This window comes from Akebia trifoliata, chromosome 7, assembly GCF_017979445.1.
Source record: "Akebia trifoliata isolate Shusen 1 chromosome 7, ASM1797944v1, whole genome shotgun sequence".
In the NCBI taxonomy this organism is placed as follows: Eukaryota; Viridiplantae; Streptophyta; class Magnoliopsida; order Ranunculales; family Lardizabalaceae; genus Akebia; species Akebia trifoliata.
The window spans coordinates 23,837,033-23,861,914 of record NC_141381.1 but is presented as its reverse complement, the minus strand read 5'-3'; the positions used below and the strand labels follow the sequence as shown (position 1 = coordinate 23,861,914).

The window sequence follows — 24,882 nt, the reverse complement described above, 5'->3', positions numbered from 1 at the left end:
TTTCAACGGATCTACCTCGAGATCCGTGAAATAAGATCGTAAACGATTTTATTTATTTTTGATGAAAAATGGATACAGATCTCAGTGTTTCCTCTGATTAACAGTCAAGTACAAAAATAGTGATGATGGCGTATGTAATTTTTCTTCTCTCCGAGCTTCGCGTTTTATCGACTGAGAAGGTTGCTTGGACGGTTACTTTGCTTTGTGTTTAATCTTCTGTAGATTTTCTTATCTCCGGACTTCGCGCTTTTTCTGCTGAGAAGGTTTTCTTGACTTCTGGAGAAGGGATTTATGCTTGATCTTTTCTTTAGTCGAAGTCCGGATCTCTGAAGAACCTTGCTTTGTCTCTAGAAGAGGGCTTGAGAGCTTTTTCTTTTCTAGAGGGAGAACTTCTATCTTCTGAGAGAAAGTGATCCAAATCCCCTTTCAATGAGAGATGCTCTTGTATTTATAGACTTAAAGGTAATTTAACTTTCCAATTATACCCTCAACTTAAGAAGGTTTAATTGATTTATTTAAAAGGCTAAATTTGTCCAAATCCAATTTTAAGGATTTTATGGATTTTTATTGGGCCAAACTCATTTATTTTGGTATAAAGCTCAATATTTAATGTGTGGATCACGTGATTTTTATTTAGATCATGGGCTTTATCTGCAAAAGTCCAAATCCAAACCATATGTGGCCTGTAAAAGGCATTTTCCATTTAATGGACTCAATTTGGATTTGAGGCCCATTTATAACTTTAGGGACTTTGTTTTATTTACCAAAAATTTGTAAAAGCTCCGTCAAAATTTTGATGCCTACAAATGCCCCCTCAAGGATGTGTTCTCGAATGTGTAACTGACGATAGCACGTCCTTGATGTCATCATTTTTTTTATAGTAAAGTTTGAGTGATTTTGACATATTTGAGTTCTTTTACGAACAGTCATACTTCTTTTCCAATTCGAAAAATATTGTATTTTCTGTCCATATCAGGAATTGAGTTTAAGAATCGTGAAAAATCCTCAAATTTGGAGGAGGCTATCCACGTTCGAATTCGCTTTATAATCCTACAACAAGAACAACAAAATAAAAAAAAGATGTTTTCATCATTTGTTCATAGTACACATATATGTATATTAAAAATATACATATAAATATATATTTTAAGAAAAATGATGATGATTTTTTTTTCTTAATGAAAATATATTCAAAATATTTTATTCATAAAATACCTTTAAAAAAAATTTCCAAGATATTCCAAGAAAGTATTTTTTTATTTATTTATGAAAAATATATATATTTTCAATTTTTTTTTTCAATTTTCTTTACGAAAACATCTTTAAAACACCATGAAATTTATGAAAATATTTTCATTACAATTTTTAGAAAATATTTTCAAAACTTCTCTTGTTATAAAAAATATTTTCAAAGCTTTTATTTTCTTTTTAATTTTTTTAATTTTTTTAGGAGTAGTAAGCGGTAGTTTTGTATACAAAACAACTGGAGTGCCGATATAAAAAGCTGGGGCGCCGATAGAACTTGTATCCAAACAAAAACCCCAATTCTCCTTCTCTTTGCTCTCTTCGTTCCAGATTTCAGCAATGGGAGATTTCTGTCATGGAACTTTGTAGATCGATCAAACCATCGACTTCGGCGAACCTTGGTCGTTTAACCCTCTCAACTTCCTTTTCTTCACTTCTTCTTCATGTATCTGCCCTAGCCGCCGTGTCCAAGAAGAACAGATCCAACGAGATTTGCTGAGATTCAAGAAGGATTCTCCTCTTATAGGTAGAGCATACGTCCGCTACCGGCGTGGTTGAGTCTCGAAGAGATTTTCAGCGACTTGGATTATCGATTCTTGCAGGGATTCGCAGCAACAAATTCTTTTCTTGAGCGTTACATGCTTATAGGTAACCTCTCTTCCTTCTTCTTCTTTAAAAATTTTTTGTTTCTTTTTTTGCCCAAAACAGGGGCTGCAACTTCTACCCACAAACAAATCATCTGGGCATTTGAATCTAATTCGAAATGGGTGAAACGTCTGTGGATTATAAATCGAGGATGACGTTCCATTTATGAAGAAGAAAGGATTGAGACTGGGTTCTCTTTTTAGAATAAATTTCAAAACGGGGGCTGCGACCTCCATGTTATGGATTAAAGGTCATTGATATTGAATTCTCTGATTTCTGAAACAGAATCTTCAAATTGGTCGCAGTAGCTCTCAAGGTCTTCCTCTAATTTCATATGAAACTTTAATAGCTTCTCTCTCTGATTTCGTGATTTCAGCACTGGTTCGTCTTCTTTTTCTCTTATCTGTAATAGAGAAAATTTATTTTGATCTAAGTTCCTCGATTCTGAAGTCTGAAGCTGATGCCATAGATGAATGTATGAGTCTGTAGACTCTTGAATTTCAGCAAATTTTTTTTTTATAAATCCGAAGAAACCATGGTTATTCATGGGATAGATTGAAACATTAGAGATTTGACTTTGTGATGTGATTTCTTTGATTTCCTTTTCACTTTCCTTCCTTCATTAATGGATGTTGAGGAACAAAGATTTACAAACCTTTTGGATCGACTGGTTTTGTTAGAAATTTGTCGAACACACCAACTTTTCGTAGCAAACCAAAGGTTCACATCTATCAACAAAATAAAGTCTCTTTTGGACCCTCTTTGAAATTGGGATACATTTGATAACTGAATTAAACTAGAAGAATCAACATTGCTGAAGCTAGTATCTTTAATTCTTTAGACTTGTCTACATTTTCATCGACCTTATTGTCATCATCACTATCGACCGCTACAAAGGCCAATCTGATCTGCCTGCTCATACAAAGGATGAATGCATTAAAGTATTAACTCACTATGCTTTCTTTGTCTTTATGAGGGAAGCACATCACTGCAAGCTTCATAAAATTCTTATTTATTTATTTATCCAAGATTCATTTTCACAAGTCTCTTGAAACTTTCATGTTCCTTTAGTGTCCATGTCTTGGAAACAACTTCTCTCATCTCATGAAGTTTCTAACTAAAGAAAGTAGAACTCAACTCAGATTTTAGCCGAAGCCTCTCCTTGGACATGTGTTGTTGGATGCAATTTGTGGATCTCGGATGATGGCAATTCCCTACTAATTTTTTTTTGTATTTCTGTTTTCAATCGGCCAAATCCGGGTATCTAACCACTTTGATGAATTATCCATCTTGGATGAACAAGTCCAGTCTGGGATGTCTACTTGAAAGCGGAAACCAACGGGAATTGCCATTCTTAAAAGATAATCACCGATAAACTTTAATATCTTTGGTCTTTTTGGAGTCAACACCTTTAAACTTTTTATCGACTCATCCGGTTTCTTCAGTAATTCAAAAGATTTGTGTTGGTTTTAGAGGGAGCGGCTCTCTTTTAAAAAAAAAAAAAGATTCGATGAGTTTGATTCATTGTTTGAATCATCATAATCGAGGGAAAAGAAGATTCTTTGCCTGATTGATCAATTCAAATCAAATAATATTGAATAATTTGACAAGAAGCTTGATTCTAAAATTTTTTTTTTAATGAAAACATCACATGACCACTCATGATGCAGTAACTTCTGCTGAAGCATAACAAATCCTTTTTCTTTTTCAAAAGATTTGTTGAACAATATGAATAAAGTTCTTGAGCATAACCTTCTTGAATTGATTCTAATTTTGATTACTTTGCCATACTTGATTTCTTTTCCTTATTGGGTATTACTTTTTTTTTTCACGATTCAGAACTTGAGAATGAATTTCATTGGAACTTCTTTTTTTCTTACAGATCCAGGATTACCAATATATTGATACAAAGATCTGATTCTTTTTGGTCAATTGCAGCTCGACTACAGCTTCGAAACCACAGGAAGGTATGGATCTTAGTCATTCTTCCCATATATTTTCTTTGAACTTTGTCATCCTCGCATTTCCTTTCTTATGAATTGTAACCAGAATTACAAATTGAGAACTTATAATCCTTATCAGTTAACTTTTAGAACATTTATCTGTTAGTCTGTTTAACGGTGGCCAATGTTGAACTGTTAAAAGTATTGCATGATAAACAATGTACATGTAGAAGAACCATGCAACGAACCATTTGTCCAGCTTGGCCAATCTTTAGCGCAACTGTTCATCAGTAGTGCTTAGGAGGTGACAACGTCAACTGGCTGACAAACGTCAATTGGTTAGAAGAATCAAATGACGCAAGATTTGTATATGCAGAAGATCCATGCGATGAACTATTTGTCCAACTAGTTGACTAACCTCTAAAGCAACTGTTTATCAGTAATGCTTAGGAGTGGATGACGTCAACTGGCTAACAAACGTCAACTGGCTTGCAGAATTACGGGACACAAAATTTATGCACGTAGAAGATCCATGCGACGAACTATTTGTCCAGCTAGTTGACTAACCTCTAAAGCAATTGTTTATCAATAATGCTTAGGAGTGGATGACGTCAACTGGCTTGCAGAAATACGGGACACAAGATTTATGCACGTAGATGATCCATGCGACGAACTATTTGTCCAGCTAGTTGACTAACTTCTAAAGCAACTGTTTATCAATAATGCTTAAGAGTGGATGACGTCAACTGGCTGACAAACGTCGACTGACTTGCAGAATTACGGGACACAAGATTTATGCACGTAGAAGATCCATGCGACGAACTATTTGTCCAGCTAGTTGAGTAACTTCTAAAGCAACTGTTTATCAGTAATGCTTAGGAGTGGCTGACGTCAACTAGCTGACAAACGTCAACTGGCTTGCAGAATTACGGGAGACAAGATTTATGCACGTAGAAAATCCATGCGACGAACTATTTGTCCAGCTAGTTGATTAACTTCTAAAGCAACTGTTTATCAATAATGCTTAGGAGTGGATGACGTCAACTGACTGACAAACGTCAACTGGCTTGCAGAATTACGGTACACAAGATTTATGCACGTAGAAATTCATGCGACGAACTATTTGTCCAGCTAGTTGACTAATCTCTAAAGCAACTGTTTATCAGTAACGCTTAGGAGTGGATGACGTCAACTGGCTGACAAACATTAACTGGCTAAAAGAATCGCGGTACGCAAGTTTTATGCACATAGAAGATCCATGCGACGAATTATTTGTCCAGCTAGTTGACTAACTTTCTAAAGCAACTGTTTATCAGTAATGCTTAGAAGTGAATGCCGTCAACTTGCTAAAAGAATCACGGTACGCAAGTTTTATGCACGTAGAAGATCCATGCGACGAACTATTTGTCCAGCTAGTTGACTAACTTCTAAAGCAACTGTTTATCAGTTACGTTTAGGAGTGGATGACGTCAACTGGTTAAAAGAATCGCGGTACGCAAGCTTTATGAACGTAGAAGATCCATGCGACGAACTATTTGTCCAGCTAATTGACTAACTTCTAAAGCAACTGTTTATCAATAATGCTTAGGAGTGGATGATGCCAATTGGCTGACAAACGTCAACTGGCTAGCAGCATCACAATGTCAATTGGTTGACAAACGTCAACTGGTTAGAAAAAATCATGCGACGAATCATTTGTCCAACCAGTTGGTCAATCTTTAAAGCAGTTGTTTATCAGTAATGCTTAAGAGTACACAACGTCAACTGACTAGTAACATCATAACGCTAATTGGCTGATAAACGTCAACTGGTTAGAAAAACCATGCGACGAATCATTTGTCCAGTCGGTTGGCCAATCTTTAAAGCAGTTGTTCATCAATAGTGTTTAAAAGTGCACAACGTCAATTGACTGACAAACGTCAACTGGCTAAAAGAACCATGCGACGAACTATTTGTACAGTTAATTGGCCAAACTCTAACGTTAGAGCATTATTGAGCATGATGATTTTTTTTTATTCTTTTTTTTTTTTACTTTTTTTTGTTGATGTGGTTGAACCTGAAGTAACTTTACAGGCTGCCTACGTACCCAAAATGGGATCAAACCATAACGTAGTTTAGATGGATAATGCTCTAAGTTTTGCCTAGATCGCCCTCTTGGGTTTTCAATCTAGCGAGCTCAAAATTTTTTTTTTTTGGACCGTTCACAGTATTAACTCATGCGGGTCAGGAGTATCATGTAGTTTAAGCTCGTACGATAATGAGCATTGCTAAACAGTTTAGGCTCGTGCCGAGGAGCATTGTCAAACAGTTTAGGCTCATGCTGCGGGAGCATTGTCAAACAGTTTAGGCTCATGCTGCGGAGTATTATCAAACAGTTTAAGCTCGTGTTGGGGAGCATTATTAAATAGTTTAAGCTCGTGCTGGGGAGCATCATTCTTTCAAGCATAGTATCTTTTGAGGAATTTGCCGTTTATTGGACCAAGACGTAATCCTTTTGTTGTTACAAGAAGGTATGCACCATTAGTGTATACTTCTTTCACTACATGAGGTCCATCCTATTTTGGATCAAACTTCTTTCTAGAACGGTGTGAGAGGATGATTGGTCGTTGTACAGCGAGAACTAAATTGCCAACTTGAAAAGAACGTGGTCGAACTTTCTTATTGAATGCACGTGACAGACAGGCTTGGTAACATTTTAGTCGTGCTTTCAATCTTTTTTCGTCCAATGCTTCAAGTTCAGCCAGACGTAACTTAGCATTCTCATCGTAGGTCAAACCTTCTTGAATCGCAATCCTTAAAGAAGGTATCTGTCGTTCCAATGGGAGAACAGCTTCAACTCCATAAACCAATGAGTAAGGTGTGGCTTGTGTGGAGGTGCGGTATGAGGTTCTGTATGCCCATAATGCTTCTCCAATTCGTTCATGCCAATCTTTTTTCGATTTTGAGACAACCTTCTCAAGAAGCTTGCAGAGAGTTTTGTTGAAGGTTTCGGCGAGTCCATTTGCTGCAGCGTTGTACATTGTAGAACATCTCTGCTTAATGTTAAACTTCATGCAGAATTGATCCATCAGCTTATTGCTAAAAGATTTCCCATTATCTGTCATGATATATCGTGGAATGCCGTAACGAAAGACGATATTATTTTTGATGAAGTCTACTATCGTTTCTTTCTTGACTTCTCGAAGGGGAACTGCTTCAGCCCACTTAGAAAAGTAATCAGTTGCGGCAAGGATATAAAGATGTTGTCTTGAAGATTTTGGGAGTGGTTCAACGACATCAAGTCCCCACCCATCAAAGGGCCAAGTTGCGATTGTAGGATGTAATGGCTCTGGTGGTTGACGAATGTAATCCCCATGAAATTGGCAAGCTTTACACCTTTTTGCATGGTTTAAAGAATCTTTCACCATAGTAGGCTAGTAAAATCCTACCCTTTTCAGACTATGATGGAGTTTCGGCCCTGATTGATGTGAACCGCACACTCCAGAGTGTGCTTCTTCTAAAGCATCTTGAATTTCATTATCTCCGAGACATCTCATCAAGATATCGTCAAAAGAACGACGATATAACTTATCATTGAAATATAAAAATCGAGGTGCCCTACGACGTATTTCGATTTTGTGCTTTAGGTCGTCTGGCAGCTTCCCATGCTGTAGATAGTCAATAAGTGGCTGTCTCCAATCTTTGACTTCGGCTATTTCGATGATATTTGCTTCATGAAATTCGCAATTTTCATCTATCAAAGGAGGTAGTACCCACCTATTGCAGATGGGAATACTCATTGTCTCTCCTTCTAGCATAGCCAAACTTGCAGTAAGACTAGCTAAAGCATCAGCCTGCTTGTTTTCGGCTCTTGGTATGTGCTTAATGATGACGTCTTCAAACTGACTTAGAAGTTGTGTAGCATACTGGTGATAAGGTACCAACTCATGTTTTCGAACGTCATACTCTGTTGAGAGTTGGTTGATGACAAGCTGTGAGTCCCCATACACATAGAGTTGGTGTAACTTCATCTCTAGCCCAATGATCAAAGATTGGTATTCTGCAACATTGTTTGAACATAATTTCGTCAGAGCAAACGGGAATGGCAATACTTCATTTTGTAGGGTGATAAAAATTACACCTGCCCCCGCTCCATTTCTTCTAGCTGCACCATCAAAGAACATTCTCCAAGCTGGAAGCACATCAACAGAGAATACTTCTTCGTCGAGCAAGTCGTGAGACAATTCCCATTCAGTTGGAATAGGATGATTAGCAAGAAAGTCGGCTAACGCCTGCCCCTTTACAGCCTTTTGAGGGATGTAAATAATCTCAAATTCTGATAAGAGAAGTGCCTATTTAGCTAGTCTTCCCGACAAGACTGGCTTTGTCATGATGTACTTGAGTGGATCAGCTCGCGCAGTGAGTCGGATTGTGTGATAACATGTAGTGCCGGAGTTTCTTTGTAGCAAAGATGAGCGCTAAACATGTCTTCTCGATGGGTGAATAGTTTACTTCTGCTCCAACAAGAGTTCGACTCAAGTAGTAGAGTGCACCTTATTTTCCTTCGGCATTTTCTTGAGCCAACAATGTTCCTAGTGACATTTCTTGTGCACTAATATAGAGAATCAGTGGCTTCTCGGGAATTAGTGCAGAAAAAACATGAGGCTTGAGAAGGTACTCCTTGATACTTTTCATAGCATTCTCACAAGCTTCATCCCATTCAAATGATGCATCTTTCTTCATCAATCGACTGAAGGGATGACAACGCCCAGCTAAGTTTGAGATGAATCTACGAATTTAGGCAAGTCGACCTTGTAAACTTTTGAGTTCATGAATGTTTTTGGTGCCGGCATTTTTTGAATGGCTTCAATCTTGTTTTGATCGATTTCAATACCGCGATGCCGAACCACGAATTCCAAAAATTTACCTGAGGTGACTCCAAAAGCACATTTTAATGGATTCATCTTGAGCTGGTATCGCCGTAATCTGTCGAAGGTATCACGTGGATGTTGTAAGTGATCTTCTATTTTGCTTGACTTCACTACTAGGTCATCAACGTAACATTCCACCTTGTCATGTAACATGTCATCAAAGATCTTTTGCATAGCTCGCTGGTAAGTGGCACCAGCATTCTTAAGTCCAAAAGGCATAACTTTGTAACAATATATACCTTTTGGGGTACGGAAGACTGTGAGCTTCCTCGTTTTTTGGCAACATTCGAATTTGATTGTAACCAGAAGATCCATCCATGAAAGACAAGGCTTCATGTCCTGTAGTCGCATCAACCATAAGTTCTATGATTGGGAGTGGAAAATCGTCTTTTGGACATGCATTATTCAAGTCGCGAAAATCAACACATACTCGAATTTGTCCATTTTTCTTTCTTACCGGAACTATATTGGAAATCCAGGTTGGATACTTTACTTCTCGGATGAAGCTAGCTTCTATCAACTTGTTGACCTCTGTCTCAATCTGTGGTATCAACTCTAGCTGAAAATGACGTTGTGCCTGTTTTATTGGGTGAACTCCGTGTTTAACTGCGAGTTAATGAACAGCGATTTTCGGGTCAAGTCCTGGCATTTCTTTGTAAGTCCAAGCAAATACATCTCTGTACTCTTATAGCAACTTGAGGTACTCGGATTCTTCATGCTAGTTTAGAAGAGTGCTGACGAAAGTGGGTCGCGGCTCTTCAATTGTCCCAAGATTTATTTCTTTTAAGTCTTCGACAGTGGCCTGTCCGCCTTCTTCAAAGACCGGTGGAACATTTTCGAGTTCTTCATCTGACGAAGTAGAATCTTCTTCAGGGAATTCCTCAATGGTAATATGATTTACAGAAACAACATCTTCAGAATTGTCTATTCCAACAGTTGAAGCTAGGTTGTTACCCGTTTGGTTTGTGAGGATAATAGTGCGTCGCTTCACAATCAATGCATCTGATATCGAGACTTCTAAAGCTGCTTGTCATTTCATGCGAGATGGAATAGTGCTATGCAAGCCACTACTATCTTTATGCTCCACATGTTTATTCATTTGCTTAGGTTGATGTCGTGATTCTCTTCGTATTTTTACTCCAACCTTCTGACCAAGTCTAGATAAAGCAGACACACGAGATTTGAGTTTGTACATCATGACGATCATCTAAAGCACCCAATCGATCAAATACCGACGTGGTCGAGATGTGGCCACCAATTCGATCAAAGACTGATGTTCGTGGAATTGGTGTTTTTACAGACTCATCAATGATTTCTACTGAAGTATATTGTGAAGCAGCCGTCTTCATCTTAGAAATTTTGATTGGAGCTTCTGGCGTATACCCTAGCCCCGCTCATGTGAATGAAACATTTTCTCCAGCTCGAACGAGTTTGACTTGTGTTGCAATTAAACCATGAATTTTATCAGTTGGTAGTAGTTCACCCAATCGTACGGGTTCACCTTTTCCTTAACCAGCAATTTCGAATAACTTTGAAGTTTTAGGACCGAACCAACTTTCAGACTCAACCTTCGTGATGTTGTTTGTGATTGATGTAGCTGGGATAATACTTTTCACGGGTGTCTTTACGACGTAAGATTTTCGAAGTGGTGTAACTGGTAGGGTAAACTCTTCTTTCAGTATCTCCAATTCGACTTTAGAGACAGAAGGCTTGGTCTTTGAAGAAATCTCTTCGAAAGGTGATTGTCCAGGCTTTCGACTCGATTGTGGCATGTAGCGAAGCATTGGGGTTGGCAATACAACTGTGGATAACGCGTTTCTGCCTTGTCAAACGGTTGATCTTCGGCTATTACACGCTTTTGCACACCATTTTGGTAATACTTGAAGCATTGATGTAACGTGGATGGTACTACTCCGGTTTCATGTAGCCATGATCGACCGAGAAGCAAGTGATATGAAGTTTTACAATCAATCATGTGAAAGAGTGTTGTTGACTCCAAATCTGCAATAGAGAGCTTGACTTTTATCATGCCGATCGCTCTTTGACCTCCTAAGTTGAAACCTTGAATCATCAACTTACTGCGAGCAAGTTGATCCGATGAATATGCCAACTTGTTTTATAGTACGAATTGGCATGATGTTGACCGCAGAACCACAATCTAGGAGGATTCTTTGAATTTTAGTTTCCCTCACATAACCTGTAACGTAAAGAGGCCTATTGTGAGGTCAAGACCCTAATTGGAGATCCTCGTCAGTAAAGGTGATTGTGGCCATACACATACTATCTTGTTGTGGATTTATGTCAGGTTGAACTTCTTGTTTTGAATCAGTCGAGCTTTGCTTTGAAGTAAGCTGAACTTTTTGGAATTTACTAGACAAATCCAAGTCGACTTGCCAATCTTCTATTTCGAAGTGCTATTGTCTTTCTCAAGTCTTTGATCTCCATTATTGGAAGTAGTAGGATGTTCTTCGGACCTATCACCGACATCATCTTCTAGCACTTCTGCTTCTACTTGATGACATGAAACCATCAGACTTCCTTTAAGAGCTTCTTGGGTAAGAATTCTAGAAGTGTGACTGGCACACGAGGAGGTGGTTGAAGGATGTCTTCGGGGTCTGTAGGCGGAACTCGGAAAGCCTTCTTCTTTGTTACTTTCTTTCGTTTCTTTAACCCTGTACTTGGTTTTGACTTTCTTCTATTTCTCTTTGGCTTTGGAGTAGAAAGAGTCGGCACGTATGTAGGACGTCTTTTTCGACGAGCGACAACCGTCCACCCTTCGTCGTCAACTGAAGTAGACTGTGAGATACTCGACCTTGAATTTGAAGCCGAATGAGATTGTGGTCCTTGTTGAAGTGAAGTAAGAAATGTGATGATTTTTCTTTGATTTGGCCTTGCCGCCAGCGTGGGATGGGCCTTTTCAACATCGGAATGTACGGATATGAGTTGTGATGGTTGAGGTAGAACTTTTGGGATTTGAGAAGATGAAATCTGCGTTGCATACTGACTTACCAAGAATATTGGATCAAAAGATCCAAATGTGACAGATGTCATGTTGGAAGTAGCAACATTTTCAGCACAGTCAAGTTCAATTTTCCCTTGACGTGTCAAATCCATGATTTTCTCCTTGAAGACGAAACATTTTTCAATTGGGTGACTAATCACCCTGTGATAACGACAATACCTCAAATCATTGTCACGACCTGCTTCTTCGGGTCGTTTGGGTATTGGAAGTTCGATGATCTTTAACTTCAGTAGCTCTTCGAACATGCCTAAGACATCAGCATCAGGAAAAGGGTACTCTTTTGCCTCAAGCTCTTTGAGAGTTTTCCAAGCTTTTTCTTTTTCTTGTGTTGAATCAGCTCGTGGCTGATCTTCTCTTCTCTTACCTGTGATCTTGACAGGTTTGCTGGTGGTGGTAGACAAAACTTCTTTAGTTTTGAAGGACTTGCCGTCCTTCTTTTCTTGTCTTCGAGGCTCGCTGAGTCGTGGAGTCTGATGCACAGTTATACTCTGCTCCATGTTGTGGGCTCGAGTAGTTAGCTCTTCGAAAGTATGTGGTTTGATTCCTTTCAAGATGTAAAGGAGTTGCCAGTGCATCCCTTGAACACACATTTCGATAGCAGAAGATTGGGAAAGTCGATCCATGCAGTTGAGGGAAAGATTTCTCCATCGCTCTATGTACTCGATGATTAGTTCATTTTCCTTTGTTTGACGGCAGCGAGCTCCACCATACTTACTGTTCTTCTAGTACTGTAGAAGCAGCCGAGGAACACTCTTTCAAGTTGATCCCAACTGTCTATTGAATTGGGTTCCAAGTCGGTGTACCAATCAAACGCATTACCACGAAGGGAGCGAACGAATTGTTTCACTATGAAATCACCGAATGTACCGGCGTTGTTGCAAGTTTCGATGAAGTGGGCAATATGTTGCTTTGAATTGCCTTTTCCTTCGAATTGTTGGAATTTTGGTGGTTGATATCCTACCGGAAGACGCATTTGTTCGATGCGTTGAGTGTTGGGTTTGGAGTAAACCAATGAGGACTATGGCATGCCCCCATACTGAGCACGAATGGTGTCAGTAATCATTGCTTGTAGTTGTTGAATAGAAAGCGAGGCAACAGATTCTTGTGGTGGATCTCGAGTAGCTTTTCCTGAACCAGAATAGTCTGCTCGTTGTTTCTCTTCATGCGGAGCCATGTATGCTTCAGGGGTGAATCCTGGAGGATGCGAAGGTCCAGCACTCGATTCATTCTCCTTGTCTTTATGTTCCAAACGACTAACAAGGGTTGCAATCTGAATGTCTTTCTCTTCCATTGCTTTTGTTAATTTGTTGATGGTGTTTACCAACTGGGCAACTTGTTCCTCCATTATTAACGCTCCAGCTGTCATCACTGCTCTGATAGAGGTGTGAGTTTGCGACGGAGAAGTGATCGATAGAGATCTAGACGATCCCTCGCTTGACTTCGAATCAGATTCAGAATCTGACAAGTCATCTTCTACCACGTCCGCCCACGATTCTTTCGTGGTAAGTGCCGTTTTTGTGGCACGTTTCTTAGAGTGATGCTGGAGAGGCTCCACTAGCTTGATTTCACCAGTCTTTTTCATTGTTCATGTCACATGATGATTGCGACTAGTAACCTGATCAGATTCAAGATTGGAAGAAAGGATTTTCTTACCTTTCTCAGTAGCGGCAAATGCGATAGCGTTGACGTTGCGAGATGCCATCGATGCTTTAGCGTTGACGTTGGTTTCTTTTAAAAATCAATGAAACAATAACCTGAATATACTCATTATCACCCATCATCATCATCACTATTACTATCACGTGACCGAATTTTTGAAATGAAACAGATAATACACGTATGAAGCATATGCCGCGTATTTTTCATTTATTGAATTTTAGATCGGATTTTTACAATCCAAAATTGGATAGAATTCGCATTTTTCACGAATCAAAATTTTGCCATATTCCAAATTACTAACAAGAGTCCAATAACACCATGGCCCTAAAAATGTATTTCATGGCCTAGATCAAATTTTATAAAAAGAGAAACAATTTTTTTGTTCCTAAATTTCGGTGATTATGGAATTCCCAAAATTCAAATTCAAATCAAATGATGAAAAATTATCCTTTTATTTTTATTTTTTAAATACTTAAAATTTGTCATGAACATCCCAATGTCATCAGATCATGTTTTATGATACCATAGGTGCAGCCATGGAACTTTCCTTAGTCCTTACTGAATAGAGATTTGCTGTTTTAAAAGTCATATGCTAAGCTGATGAACCAATTTGTCCTCGTCGATGAAAAAGCTTAGCACATAACTTTCAAAACAGCAAACCTCAATTTGTCCTTGCTACCTTTCTTCTAGAAAGGAAAATATTTTCCTTATATTTCACCAATAACAATCTTACACGTGCACACCAAGCGTATCAAACATTAAACTATATTGACTCATTGACTCGCTTCTCAACTTGTAAATCTTCCCGAGAATAAATTCCGCCTTTCCCATCCCCAGCAAACTGTTTGCGAACGCTCTTGTTTTTCGTTTTCATTGAACACTAAAGTCGTCAAATTTTTTAGGTTGAACTTACAATCCCTTTTAGGGTTTATCACATTTGTTGTTTTAAATTCTATAACTATTTTTCTTTTTCTTTTTTTCTTTTTTTTATAACTAATTTCATTCAATTCTAGGGTTTTTTTCCCCTAATTTTTTTTCCTTTATTTTCTGCCCATAAATATACATCAACAATGTCAGGTTGCGGTTGAGGATGGATGGAGAGGAGTTGACCGAGCAAGAGACAGCATTGTACGATCGGCAAATTCGTGTATGGGGCGTTGATGCCCAGAGGAGGTAAATCAAACCCATTAACATTTATTTAGACTTGAATCCAACGGTCTTGATTGGATGTGTGTGTAAACTAAGGTCACAATCTATGTGTGTTTAACTGTGAATCCATTTTTGTTTATAGGTTGAGTAAGTCACATGTACTTGTTAGCGGCATGAAAGGCACTGTTGTTGAGGTAATTCTGGACTTATTAAGCTAAGAAAAATGTCCAATCTTTATTTAACAAAGACACCGATACGTTCAACATGTTGAGAGAGATAATCTTTAAAATACATGGGTTCATGATAATTTTGTAATATTGATACCCATTCATTAGTCTAATACAATTCAAGATGGGATTCTAACTCGTAACATGTTTCTATATGATTTCTATTGAAATCACAATATTATTATAGACGAATATGTAGCTAATTCACGTATAAATTCCAGTTTACCCATAAAAAATAAAAATATTCATGTATAAATGGTATAAGGAGATATGAACTCACTTTCAATTACGAAAGACGTGGTTCTGGACTGAGTAGAATGGAGGAGTGGGATTCTTTGGCCGACCCTAAATCTTTGAAATAAGGATTTTTTTGTTGGTGTTGGTGGTGATGATTGTGGTGTATTTGAAATAAAATATTTATATAATTTCAGTTTTTTAAAGTATTTGTCAGTACAATATGGCGTCTTACATGAAAAATTCTTAGAAATTGGAGGGTCCTTTTTTATAGACCCAATCTCAGAATTTAGGTTTTATATATGAGAAAATTAACCTAAATAATGACAGATTTGGGTCCGGGTCATTTGTTGTTGGTGCAGTTTTGCAAGAATATTGTTCTAGCTGGAGTTGGTAGTCTGACTCTGATGGATGATCGGATGGTCACTAAGGAAGCACTTTTGTCAAACTTTTTAATTCCTCCAGATGAGAATAAGTTCAGTGGGAAATCTCTTGCTGAAATTTGTTGTGATGCTTTAAGAGAGTTCAATCCCATGGTCCATGTTTCAGTGCAAACAGGTGAGTCTCTTCTATACCTTTTCAAAATTGTAATGACTTTAAATTCATTTGCTTCACAGTGAAATCTCAGGAGACTTCATTTGTGGAATTGAAACTGATTTTAGCGTCGTGGGTTTTTCTTGCATTTAATTGTTTACTTTCTAGTTGTATCCAGAGGGTGGACTCTGTTATGTTTTTATCCAAACTTCATTTTCTGTTCGAATAACTTGTATGATAATGTCTTCGTTCTTTTGGGAAGGTAAAAGGAAAAGACAATGACTTTGAAAGTCGGAAAGAAAGAAACAGGGGAGTGTTCTAGGGAAAGGAAAAATCGCCTCAACAATTGATCTTGGAGATATTGGGGTTGTTATTTTATTGGTGCAAGTTATGCAAGTATTTTGTCGAGGTCTTCTCTGAGGACTTTGTCTTCAAGTGGGAGGAGTTATGCTTCTTGTAGGTTCGCAAGGGTTTGTTTAGCCTTGTGGCAAGCATCCCTTGTTTTTGTTCTTTCTTTTCCTTTGTAAGGGGGCTATCTTGTCCTCCTCCTCTCTCTCTCTCTCTAAAAATCGGGTCATACTCATTAACTTTGAATTCTCTGATAAGCTAAATTTATAAGCTGGGATGATAGAGATACCCTAAGTTAAAGATGTTCACAAAGTGTCTATCCTAATCTTTTGAGCTGTTGGATGTTCACCTTTAGGAGACAGGCTCATTTTGTTCTCCTGAATGAAAATGATTATAGTTCCATCTTAATATAAGAAATTATAATTTTCCTAGTGCCCAACTAATCTAAGTAAAGAGTAGCTTTTTCGAATTGTAGTCGGTTGTTACAACCAGCTACTGAATTTCTTGGACATCCCAAGAAAGGTCAAAATCTATATGTCACCTAAACATTTCTCAACTCTTCCTTGTGCTTTTCTCAGTAAGGATTTTAGAATTATCTTGCATTAGCATAGAGGAAGCAATAGGGCAAGCCTTGATAAGCTCCTTAGGAAGGGTAGGTCAAATGTTTGAAACCCCAAGAAGCAATGAATTCCTTGGGGCCACCCTCCAGTTGCACTTAGAACTTTCCGAGGGGGTGGTGCGTGTGACCATGAGCTTAGTCGCACCTGAAGGTTGGGGTTACCCACGATAAGCACAAAAAACAAAAAAAAAACAAAAACAAAAGGAAGAAAGAAAGAAGAGGAAACAACAGGACAGAACAACTATATAAATGTGTTGTTTATGGTTCTGCTAGAGTAATTATGAGTGGCTCTATCAATCCTCAAAAGAACTTGACAAAGAACGTCTTTTTTTTTTTCACATGCTAACACGAATCCCATCCAAAAGCCATGTATACTAGAGCCACGCTGGCTTAATTTCTGAAATTTCCATTCTTGATTCATTTTAGTTTATGTGTGCATGACTAGATCTTTTGAAGTGTAGCGGGTTTAGTGGGTTCAGTGATGCTATTGTTGGTGGTGAGACTGTACTTCATTCTTGCAGGTGATTTATCAAGCTTTGATGGAGATTTCTACGACAAATTTAGTGCTGTTGTAGTTAGTTGTTGCTCACTTACAACAAAGGTATATTATGCATTCTTCCTTAATAATTAATAATGGTAAATGATACCTTGATGTGGAAAATTCACCAGGTTTTCCTTAGCTTATGTGATTCTTCTACTTTGTTTTTAATCCTTGTGAGTGGCTGTTCTTGTAATGGTTTGTTCATTTTCCTTCTACTATTTGCTTCTTTTTCAGAAACTGGTCAATGAAAAATGTCGGAAGAGACCAAAGAGGATTGCATTTTACACAGTTGATTGTAGGGACTCATGTGGTGAAATATTTGTCGATTTACAAAACTATACCTATGCACAGGTGCACATCTTACTTCTCTTCTTGTGGAGCATTCTTAGTTGTTTTTTATTTGTTGGCGTGTTGGCTTCTTATTGTTTTGGGAAGTCACTGCATGTTTATGCTTTCTATATTAAGAACATGTCTTTTACATTCTCTCGCTCAACTGAAACACATACATATTTGGCAAACAGAAAGTTGTGGAATTAATATTCAACAACTCTGCCAACTAGTTAATAGGATTAGCATGATGTCCAAGGGAATTTGAAAAGTTTTTTGTAATCTCTTCCAGATATTATATCACACACTGATCTGTTTTTGAACCTTTATTTTGTGAGGATTGTGGTGTCCTAGACTCTTGGTAGTTGGTACTACATGATTGGCTCTTTTGCGTTGAAACATGGTATTTTGGCTTAGCTTATTACTCATGGTGTCAGCTCATTCTGTTAGCTTTCTGTGCCATTTGCTATTAATGATGATCGTTGATTGCTCTATAACTTGAGAATTGGTATTAACTTCATGCTGTATCGTAGCTGACCTTTTTCAGTTAGTTTCTTTGATAGAAATTTACATTTTTAATCTTTTTATTGAAAATATTTTATCACACATGGAACATCAATATGTGTGCGTGTGGGTGGCTTAGTTCTCTTCTTCTATGAGTTTTTCTAAGATTTGTTATACATTGTCATTAATCCTCTCTGTTCAAAAGCTGGGCCAGCCTTCAGATAGACCAGCAACCAAATTACCTGATGTACCCAGAACTGATTAGTCTACCATCATGGACCCAATCACTTTTTGGTTTGGTTCGGTTCTAGGTTACTTTCTTAGGGATTCTATAAGAATTGGGTCTAGTCGGGTACCCATCAACTTGTTTTATTTATAACTTATTTTGAAGAACATTAGTTTTTTTAGGTTTTAGAAGAACATTAGTAGTCTAATTAAATTTAAATCAAGTGGGTACTAAAATTAAATGTATTTTAACTAAAATTAGAATCTAGAGAGAATGTGATCTCTTTATGTTTTACTTTTTCCTTGGCCTAAACATCTGTTTATATTCCCCATTCATTCTTAATTACAATACAAATAAACACTCCATATCATAATTTTCTAAGGTTTTCTCCTCAAAAGATTGATTTGCTTGAAAAAATCGTTGTTGGTATCAACTATCAAGTGAGGTATTAGATTTTTTTTTCATTAAACAATAATTGTCTATCTTACCAGGAATTTGTAGGGTCGGTTCTAGTTCCAAGGGTCTCATTCCTGGAACAATGATCAGAACCAATGTTTTCTTTAGGTTCCAGTTTCGGGTATAACCAAAATCGACCAGTTGACACCCCTAGTCTAAATCTATCTTCTCCACTTCTGTGTTTGAGATGGTTTATTTTTCCTTATATCCAAAAAAGAAAAAGAACAAGGAAAAAAAAGAAAGTCCCATTCCACCCTTTTTACTCAAGCTGCCATGATTTTAACTAGACAACCCCATAAATGGAAGTATGCTTGCTTTCAATTGGATTTTAGTTATAATGACAAATAATTAGCCAAGCAACGACAATCATTATCTAAATACTGGGTCAGGGTCATAGCTCTATTAGCTTGTGCAACCAAAGCATAAGGTTGTGTATTCAATTCCGTCTTGCCCACTAAAACACAAAAGAAAAGAAAGCCCACTGTCTAAGATTGCATTGAACGATTCTCTAATTTTTTTGTTGGGTAAAAAGAATTATTTATTAAATCCAAGAAGATAAGATACACGAAGGAGGTCGAGGAGCCCTACCTGAATACATAACCAAGAAAAAGTCCAAAAAAAGGTCAAACCAGGTAATTGGAGAACCATCGACAACTTACATGAGATCTTTACGAGCAATCCCCCACCTAACATAAAATCCTCAAATGGAAACCCCTTGAAGTTGGTAAAATAGTTTGCACTAGAAAAAGACGAAACTGAGAATGTTGTTATGAACTTGAACATGGCATGCTCCTTCCCCTCCAAGACTTGACCTTTGTTGCTTTGTTCGCTCAGTTTGAATTTGCGTCTGTTGTTCGTCTCTCTAGAACAAACCTGGTTTGTAGGGGTGGGAAGTGATAATTTGTTTTTCTATTCACTTATATATAGGGCTAGAAATAGACTAAACTTCTCAGCCATTAAAATCCTTCTGAATTCAAAAAGATAGAGCCATGAAGTTCTGAATCAATGGATTTTTCTTGGATGAGGTGGAGTTTGTATATTCGGGAACTGTTCCATGAGAGGAGAAATTCTGCCCTAACAGTCTCATAACCAGATCCAATTTATTTTTCCTACTTCGAATGCCATCATCTTTCGGAACAACTCAAGGAGTATTTTCGAAATGCCTTTCTTTGTGATAAATTTGGGGGTCCAACTCAGAACCAATTGGCAATGAGTGGAGAGGCCCAAGAGCTTATAAGGAGAGAGACAAGGCGATGAGTGTCCGATGTGGGACTAAATTCAAACTCAACACGCCCCCGCACATGTGGACCGGACTGGACCAAAGCACGTGGAGATATGAATTGGGTGATGTGGAGGAGAGAAAGGCCTGCTCTGATACCATGATAAATTTGGGGGTCCAACTCAAAACCAATTGTTAATGAGTGGAGAGGCCTGGGAGCTTATAAGGAGAGAGACAAGGCAATGAGTCTCCGATGTGGGACTAAACTCAAACTCAACACTTTGTGCTACACTTGTATGGTGATCTCACTATGGCACTCTCTCCCCAGTTCCAAAACCATATTTTTCCTCACTGCCATCTTCCAAAGATAATCATGATGTGTGCCAATTGCAAAAAAATTCTTTGGAGATGCTATCAGCTTACTTGTTTGTTTGATGTTCCTCAGACTTGGTTTTTTTGTTTGTTTATTTATTTTTTGTTCTAATACTTGTATTATAAACTTAGCTTTCAGAGGGATAGGAAAGTTCTACAATTTTGAATTTCTTCTTGATATCATGCATTGATTACCTTGTACCGGCCATGTAGAAGAATTAATATCATTACGTATTCTCTTGGCAGAAAAAGTGTGATGAAACTATTGAATGCCAATTGCAGTATCCAAGCTTCGAGGTATTTACTTAGAATATTATTTCATTCAAATAATAATTTTCATCTTTCAATCAATTTAGTGAGTGTTTTAACCAAACAATCTGCTATGATTAGTGGAATACACTTGGAAAATCATGTTTCAAATGATAATTTGCCTTTCTTTCAGTGAAGTGCAAGATCTTACCAAATCATCTGCTATGATCATTGAAGTGCTTTGAAAAAAAAATATTCTATTCTTGTACACTTCCTCTGGCCAAGAGGGAGGGACAGAGGGATCTTTAAATCACTCTTAATACGTGGGATACTCAAACTCCCCTTGTTTTTTCTGATATTCATGAAGAATGTAATTGGATCATTACTGGGGCAATCCTCACCTTACAAGCCAGTTTTGTGAGGATGAGTTAGGCCCATGGGCTTCTACATGGTATCAGAGTGGGTAACCATAGGCATGTAGGAGATACGTTACACGCGAGGGGGAGTGCGAGTAATAGTCCCACATCGCCTGGGTATCATTACCTTGGGCAATCCTCACCTTACAAGCCGGTTTTGCGAGGATGAGTACAATTACAATCATCCATAATTTTTTTGTTTTTTTTTACTATATAGAGAGGAGATCTCTCTCTCTCTCTTTGGTTTTTTTTTTTTTTTGGGGGGGGGGGGGGGGGGGTGGGGCTGTTAAGTTTTTGGTCCTGCTTTACATGTCGGATGCGTGCTCCACTCTGTTATCTGCTGTGAATTTCTCCATTTCAGAATGGCCTCATTTTATCAAGAACCACCATTTGGCGGTAGCTTTACTCCTGGCCAGGACTGTCTCAATGGGTCGGGTGTTGGCCCTTCCCGGCATGGTTAGTGGCACTAGATTCAGTTATCAGGTTGGGCCTGATTCATGTTTAGGGCCGGGCTTAGGTCCATCGATAATTTTATATAATTTGTTATAGCTATATTATAACATATATATAATAAAACTTGTGGCCCAGCCAGCCATATTGAGCCCAAATATTTATGGGCCGGGCGTGAACATATACATTTTTATTTAGTTATCGAGTTGGGCCTGGCCTGATTTGTGTTTAGGGCCAGGCTCAGGCTTGGGAACTAGGTCCATTGATGCTTTTATATAATTTGTTGTAGCTATATTTATAACATATATAATAAAATTTCTGGGCGAGACAGCCGTAATAAGCCCAAATACTTGTGGGCCAGGCTTTAACATAAGCATTTTATTCGGCCCGGCCTAACCATTAAGACAGGGCAGGCTTGCACTGGGATTTTGAAGTCCAATTTGCATTGGGCTCATTCACGATCCAGGCTGTTGACAGCCCTACTCATGACACTATCTTAAACGCATCTTTTGACTATTAAAGGTTTACTGTCTTTTGTTCCTTAGCTAGCCTATTTTTACATGTCCAACGAATGATTACAGTAGTTAAACATATTTTTTCAAACTTGTTTAGATTCTATATATTTTTTACTTTGAGGCTTTGGTAATTAAGTACTTATCTCTTTGCATTTGTTGTGGCAGGAAGCAATTGCCGTACCTTGGAAAGCACTTCCAAGGAGAGTGTCAAAGCTTTACTTCGCCATGAGAGGTTTGTGACATATTGTACTGTTTTTTTTTTTTCGTCACTTATCAGAGGAAAAAGTAAAAAAAAAAAACACATTTTCTGTTACAAATCATTTCAGTTCTTTCTAAACTCTTTTTTGCGCCACAACACTTTTTGGGAATGTGGGCTCCATCGAGATAAATCTGAAATATTGAGTTCTGATCATTGTTCTTGTAGAATACTAACTATACTACCTAATTTGCTCACACTTTATGCAGTAATCGAAAGGTTTGAACTTGCTGAGGGGCGTAATCCTGGTGAAAGCTCAATTGCAGATCTCCCAAATGTTTTGAAGTTGAAGAAGGAACTTTGTGAGGCACAGGTGATTGATTTGGTGCACCATATGGTTCTTGTTTTGAATTACAATGGTTTATGTCTTCTAACATGGCTGCATCATAAAACATGGCAGTCATTGAATGAAACATATATCCCAGATGGCTTGCTGGAAAGATTGGTAGTGGGCACAAAAGAACACCCACCAGTTTGTGCAATCATCGGTGGGATTCTTGGTCAGGTAATTAAATCAAATTTTTTTTTTTTTTTTGCTTATTTGAATTTCAATTTTCAATGACTGGAATATTATGCCACCCAAATCTAATTTATCAGGAAGTTATTAAAGCAATATCGGGCAAAGGGGATCCCCTAAAAAACTTTTTCTTCTTCGATGCAATGGATGGTAAAGGCGTAATTGAGGATATTTCAAGTTAGAAGCTTGAGAAACTTTGAGATCAGCATCAAGATGTAATTCCCTGAATACTTGTCTTTGCATTTTATAATTTGCTCAACTGTTTAGGTCACCATTTGAGGATTATGGTGATTTGGAGTACTTTTTGAGAGGTAAATTAAAGCCAACACTTGCAAAGGTTGTTTTTTACAGTTTGGATTTTAACTTAAAAGACATTTGTATTTAAAATCATCGAGTAATCTTTTGAGATCCTCAGACCTGAATGTACTTCAGTTCAAAGCTTTTAACTTGGATGAATCTGCACCTTTGATCACAGTGTGGGTATCGTAAAAAATCGTCTATTGATGATTATTTGATTTTGGCTAGCTTTCAGCTAAGTTCTTAGTGGTTCTTACACCGAAGATTTACATTGCTCAAAAAGCCTTGGCTCATCTGATCAGCTCAATCTGAACCATGGAAAATTCATTACACAGCCATTTGTTTGAATGATTGATTGATCGAACAATTTTTTTGTTCAAGAGTTCTTGAAAGAATAATGATTTTCTGATGTCTCCTATGCCCCCGGGATACACAGAACCCATAAGTGTTTTTATTGTGTATTCTGAGGCAAATGATCTACGGTTATGTAATGGGGCGTAGGGGTGTGTCAATTATCACTGACTCTTCTTGAAATGTTCATTCTTGAGGGTTTTCATAGTGAATGGCTATCAGTCAAGGGACCTGCAACCTTTCTCATACTAGATTGGGGTATGTAGTCTAATGTGATGGCTTTTTCACATCTAACCATCAGGATCTAAGTGTGGTCTGTTAAGATCGTTTGCTATGCAAGTTTGTTTGTTTTTTTTTTTTTTTTTTTCTGATTGGTATGCTGTGGCTATAGACGTCCCCACCCTATTTTATTTCAACGAGGTTAATGCCGAAGAAAGATACAAGTTTGATCCTCTAAAAGAATCAACAGTTCAGCTGGAACATTAAATAAAAAAGAATGAAGTGGACCTTTCTTTGCTAGCCAATCAGCAGACCTGTTCGATTCGCGCCAAGCAAAGTCGAAACTGATCTCTTCAAAATTCAAATATAAAGCTTGGATTTCTCTGTGGAGAATGAGGTGCTTCCAAGATTTATTCCAAGAATCCGAATTACTTTGAATTGTAAAAAAGCGAAGCAGAATCGACCATTACTTTGGAGAAGCGCCTAATCCTTGCCTTTAATTGATATCCAATTATATAATCTTTTCATAAATTTTATTATAAAAGTGACAGTTAAATGTCTGAACCTCTGCTTTTTTAAAAGATTAATTTTATTTATTTTATTTATTATTATTATTATTATTTTTTTGGGGGGGGGGGGGGGGGGGGAGGGGGGCCTCTTAAAGCCTCACAAGACTCACCTCCCTTCTCTTGGTTTTTATATAAACTCTTCCTCCTTAAAAATTGTCTATAATTGACTCACCTACTCTCTTTTATCTTTTCAAGGTATGGATCCAAAATTGATTAGCCAAAAAAAATAAAAAACAAAATTCTTACTTTATATGTTTTTTTTTTCAACTTACTAGTAGATTTGAGCTGAAGAAATCTCTCTTTGAAGTAAAGTTCCAAAATTCTAAACTTTTATCTTTTCTTCTTTTTTTGCCTATGTTTTTCATCTGATTTATTCTTATATTTGAGTTATAGCCTATGCCTTCACTCACTAATTATTAATCAACTTCTGATTTTTGGACTCATTTTTTCCACTTAGCTGATGTAGCAAGGGCACCGAATCATTGATCATTTTCTTCGGGATACACAAGGAAAAAGATCTATGGTTCTGTGCCCTTTCCACATCAACCGAGAGTACGGATCAAGTGAAAAAAAATGTGTTAAAAAATCATTATCCTTATTAATCACTACCACTTTTTTTAAAAGCATATATATACTTTTTCCTATATTTTTTGGTGCTGATTTTTCACTCACGTGCATAGCACCACACGTGCTTGATTTTTATTTATTTATTTATTTAAAGAAAGTGGTTAGTCTATTAATTAGTGGAAGTAGGATAATAAAGAGAAAAAAAACACTATGATTCCAAGATATAAAGTGGAGGCAAAAGAAGAAAGCAGAGAAGCATACTCATTAACCCCTAAAAAGAGTTATAAAAGAAAAGA

At 37.6% G+C, this 24,882-nt stretch overlaps 2 protein-coding genes across 7 annotated transcripts; one reads left to right on the top strand and one right to left on the bottom strand.

The window, feature by feature from the left end:
- Positions 1–1,550: 1,550 nt before the first annotated feature.
- On the top strand, positions 1,551–22,997 carry LOC147398464 (SUMO-activating enzyme subunit 1B-1-like). Of its 6 annotated transcripts, none has more exons than XM_086447672.1 (13): positions 1,552–1,893; positions 2,176–2,206; positions 3,773–3,857; positions 14,502–14,597; positions 14,716–14,767; positions 15,397–15,592; positions 17,057–17,136; positions 17,311–17,427; positions 20,427–20,477; positions 21,976–22,042; positions 22,276–22,379; positions 22,467–22,571; positions 22,664–22,997. In XM_086447672.1, exons 4-13 carry the CDS (start codon positions 14,515–14,517, stop codon positions 22,763–22,765), a joined length of 957 nt encoding a protein of 318 aa, XP_086303798.1. In that variant the 5' UTR covers positions 1,552–1,893; positions 2,176–2,206; positions 3,773–3,857; positions 14,502–14,514; the 3' UTR covers positions 22,766–22,997. The 6 variants fall into 6 exon arrangements, with proteins under 6 accessions (XP_086303801.1, XP_086303798.1, XP_086303799.1 ...); XM_086447673.1 differs by having other exon boundaries at positions 2,176–2,271; positions 3,829–3,857; XM_086447670.1 differs by having other exon boundaries at positions 2,176–2,271.
- LOC147398465 (uncharacterized) lies at positions 7,247–10,515 on the bottom strand. Its single transcript, XM_086446726.1, has 5 exons — positions 10,299–10,515; positions 9,483–9,766; positions 9,201–9,320; positions 8,740–9,082; positions 7,247–8,148 (listed from the first exon to the last, which is right to left on the bottom strand). Exons 1-5 carry the CDS (start codon positions 10,513–10,515, stop codon positions 7,247–7,249), a joined length of 1,866 nt encoding a protein of 621 aa, XP_086302852.1.
- Positions 22,998–24,882: the final 1,885 nt, after the last annotated feature.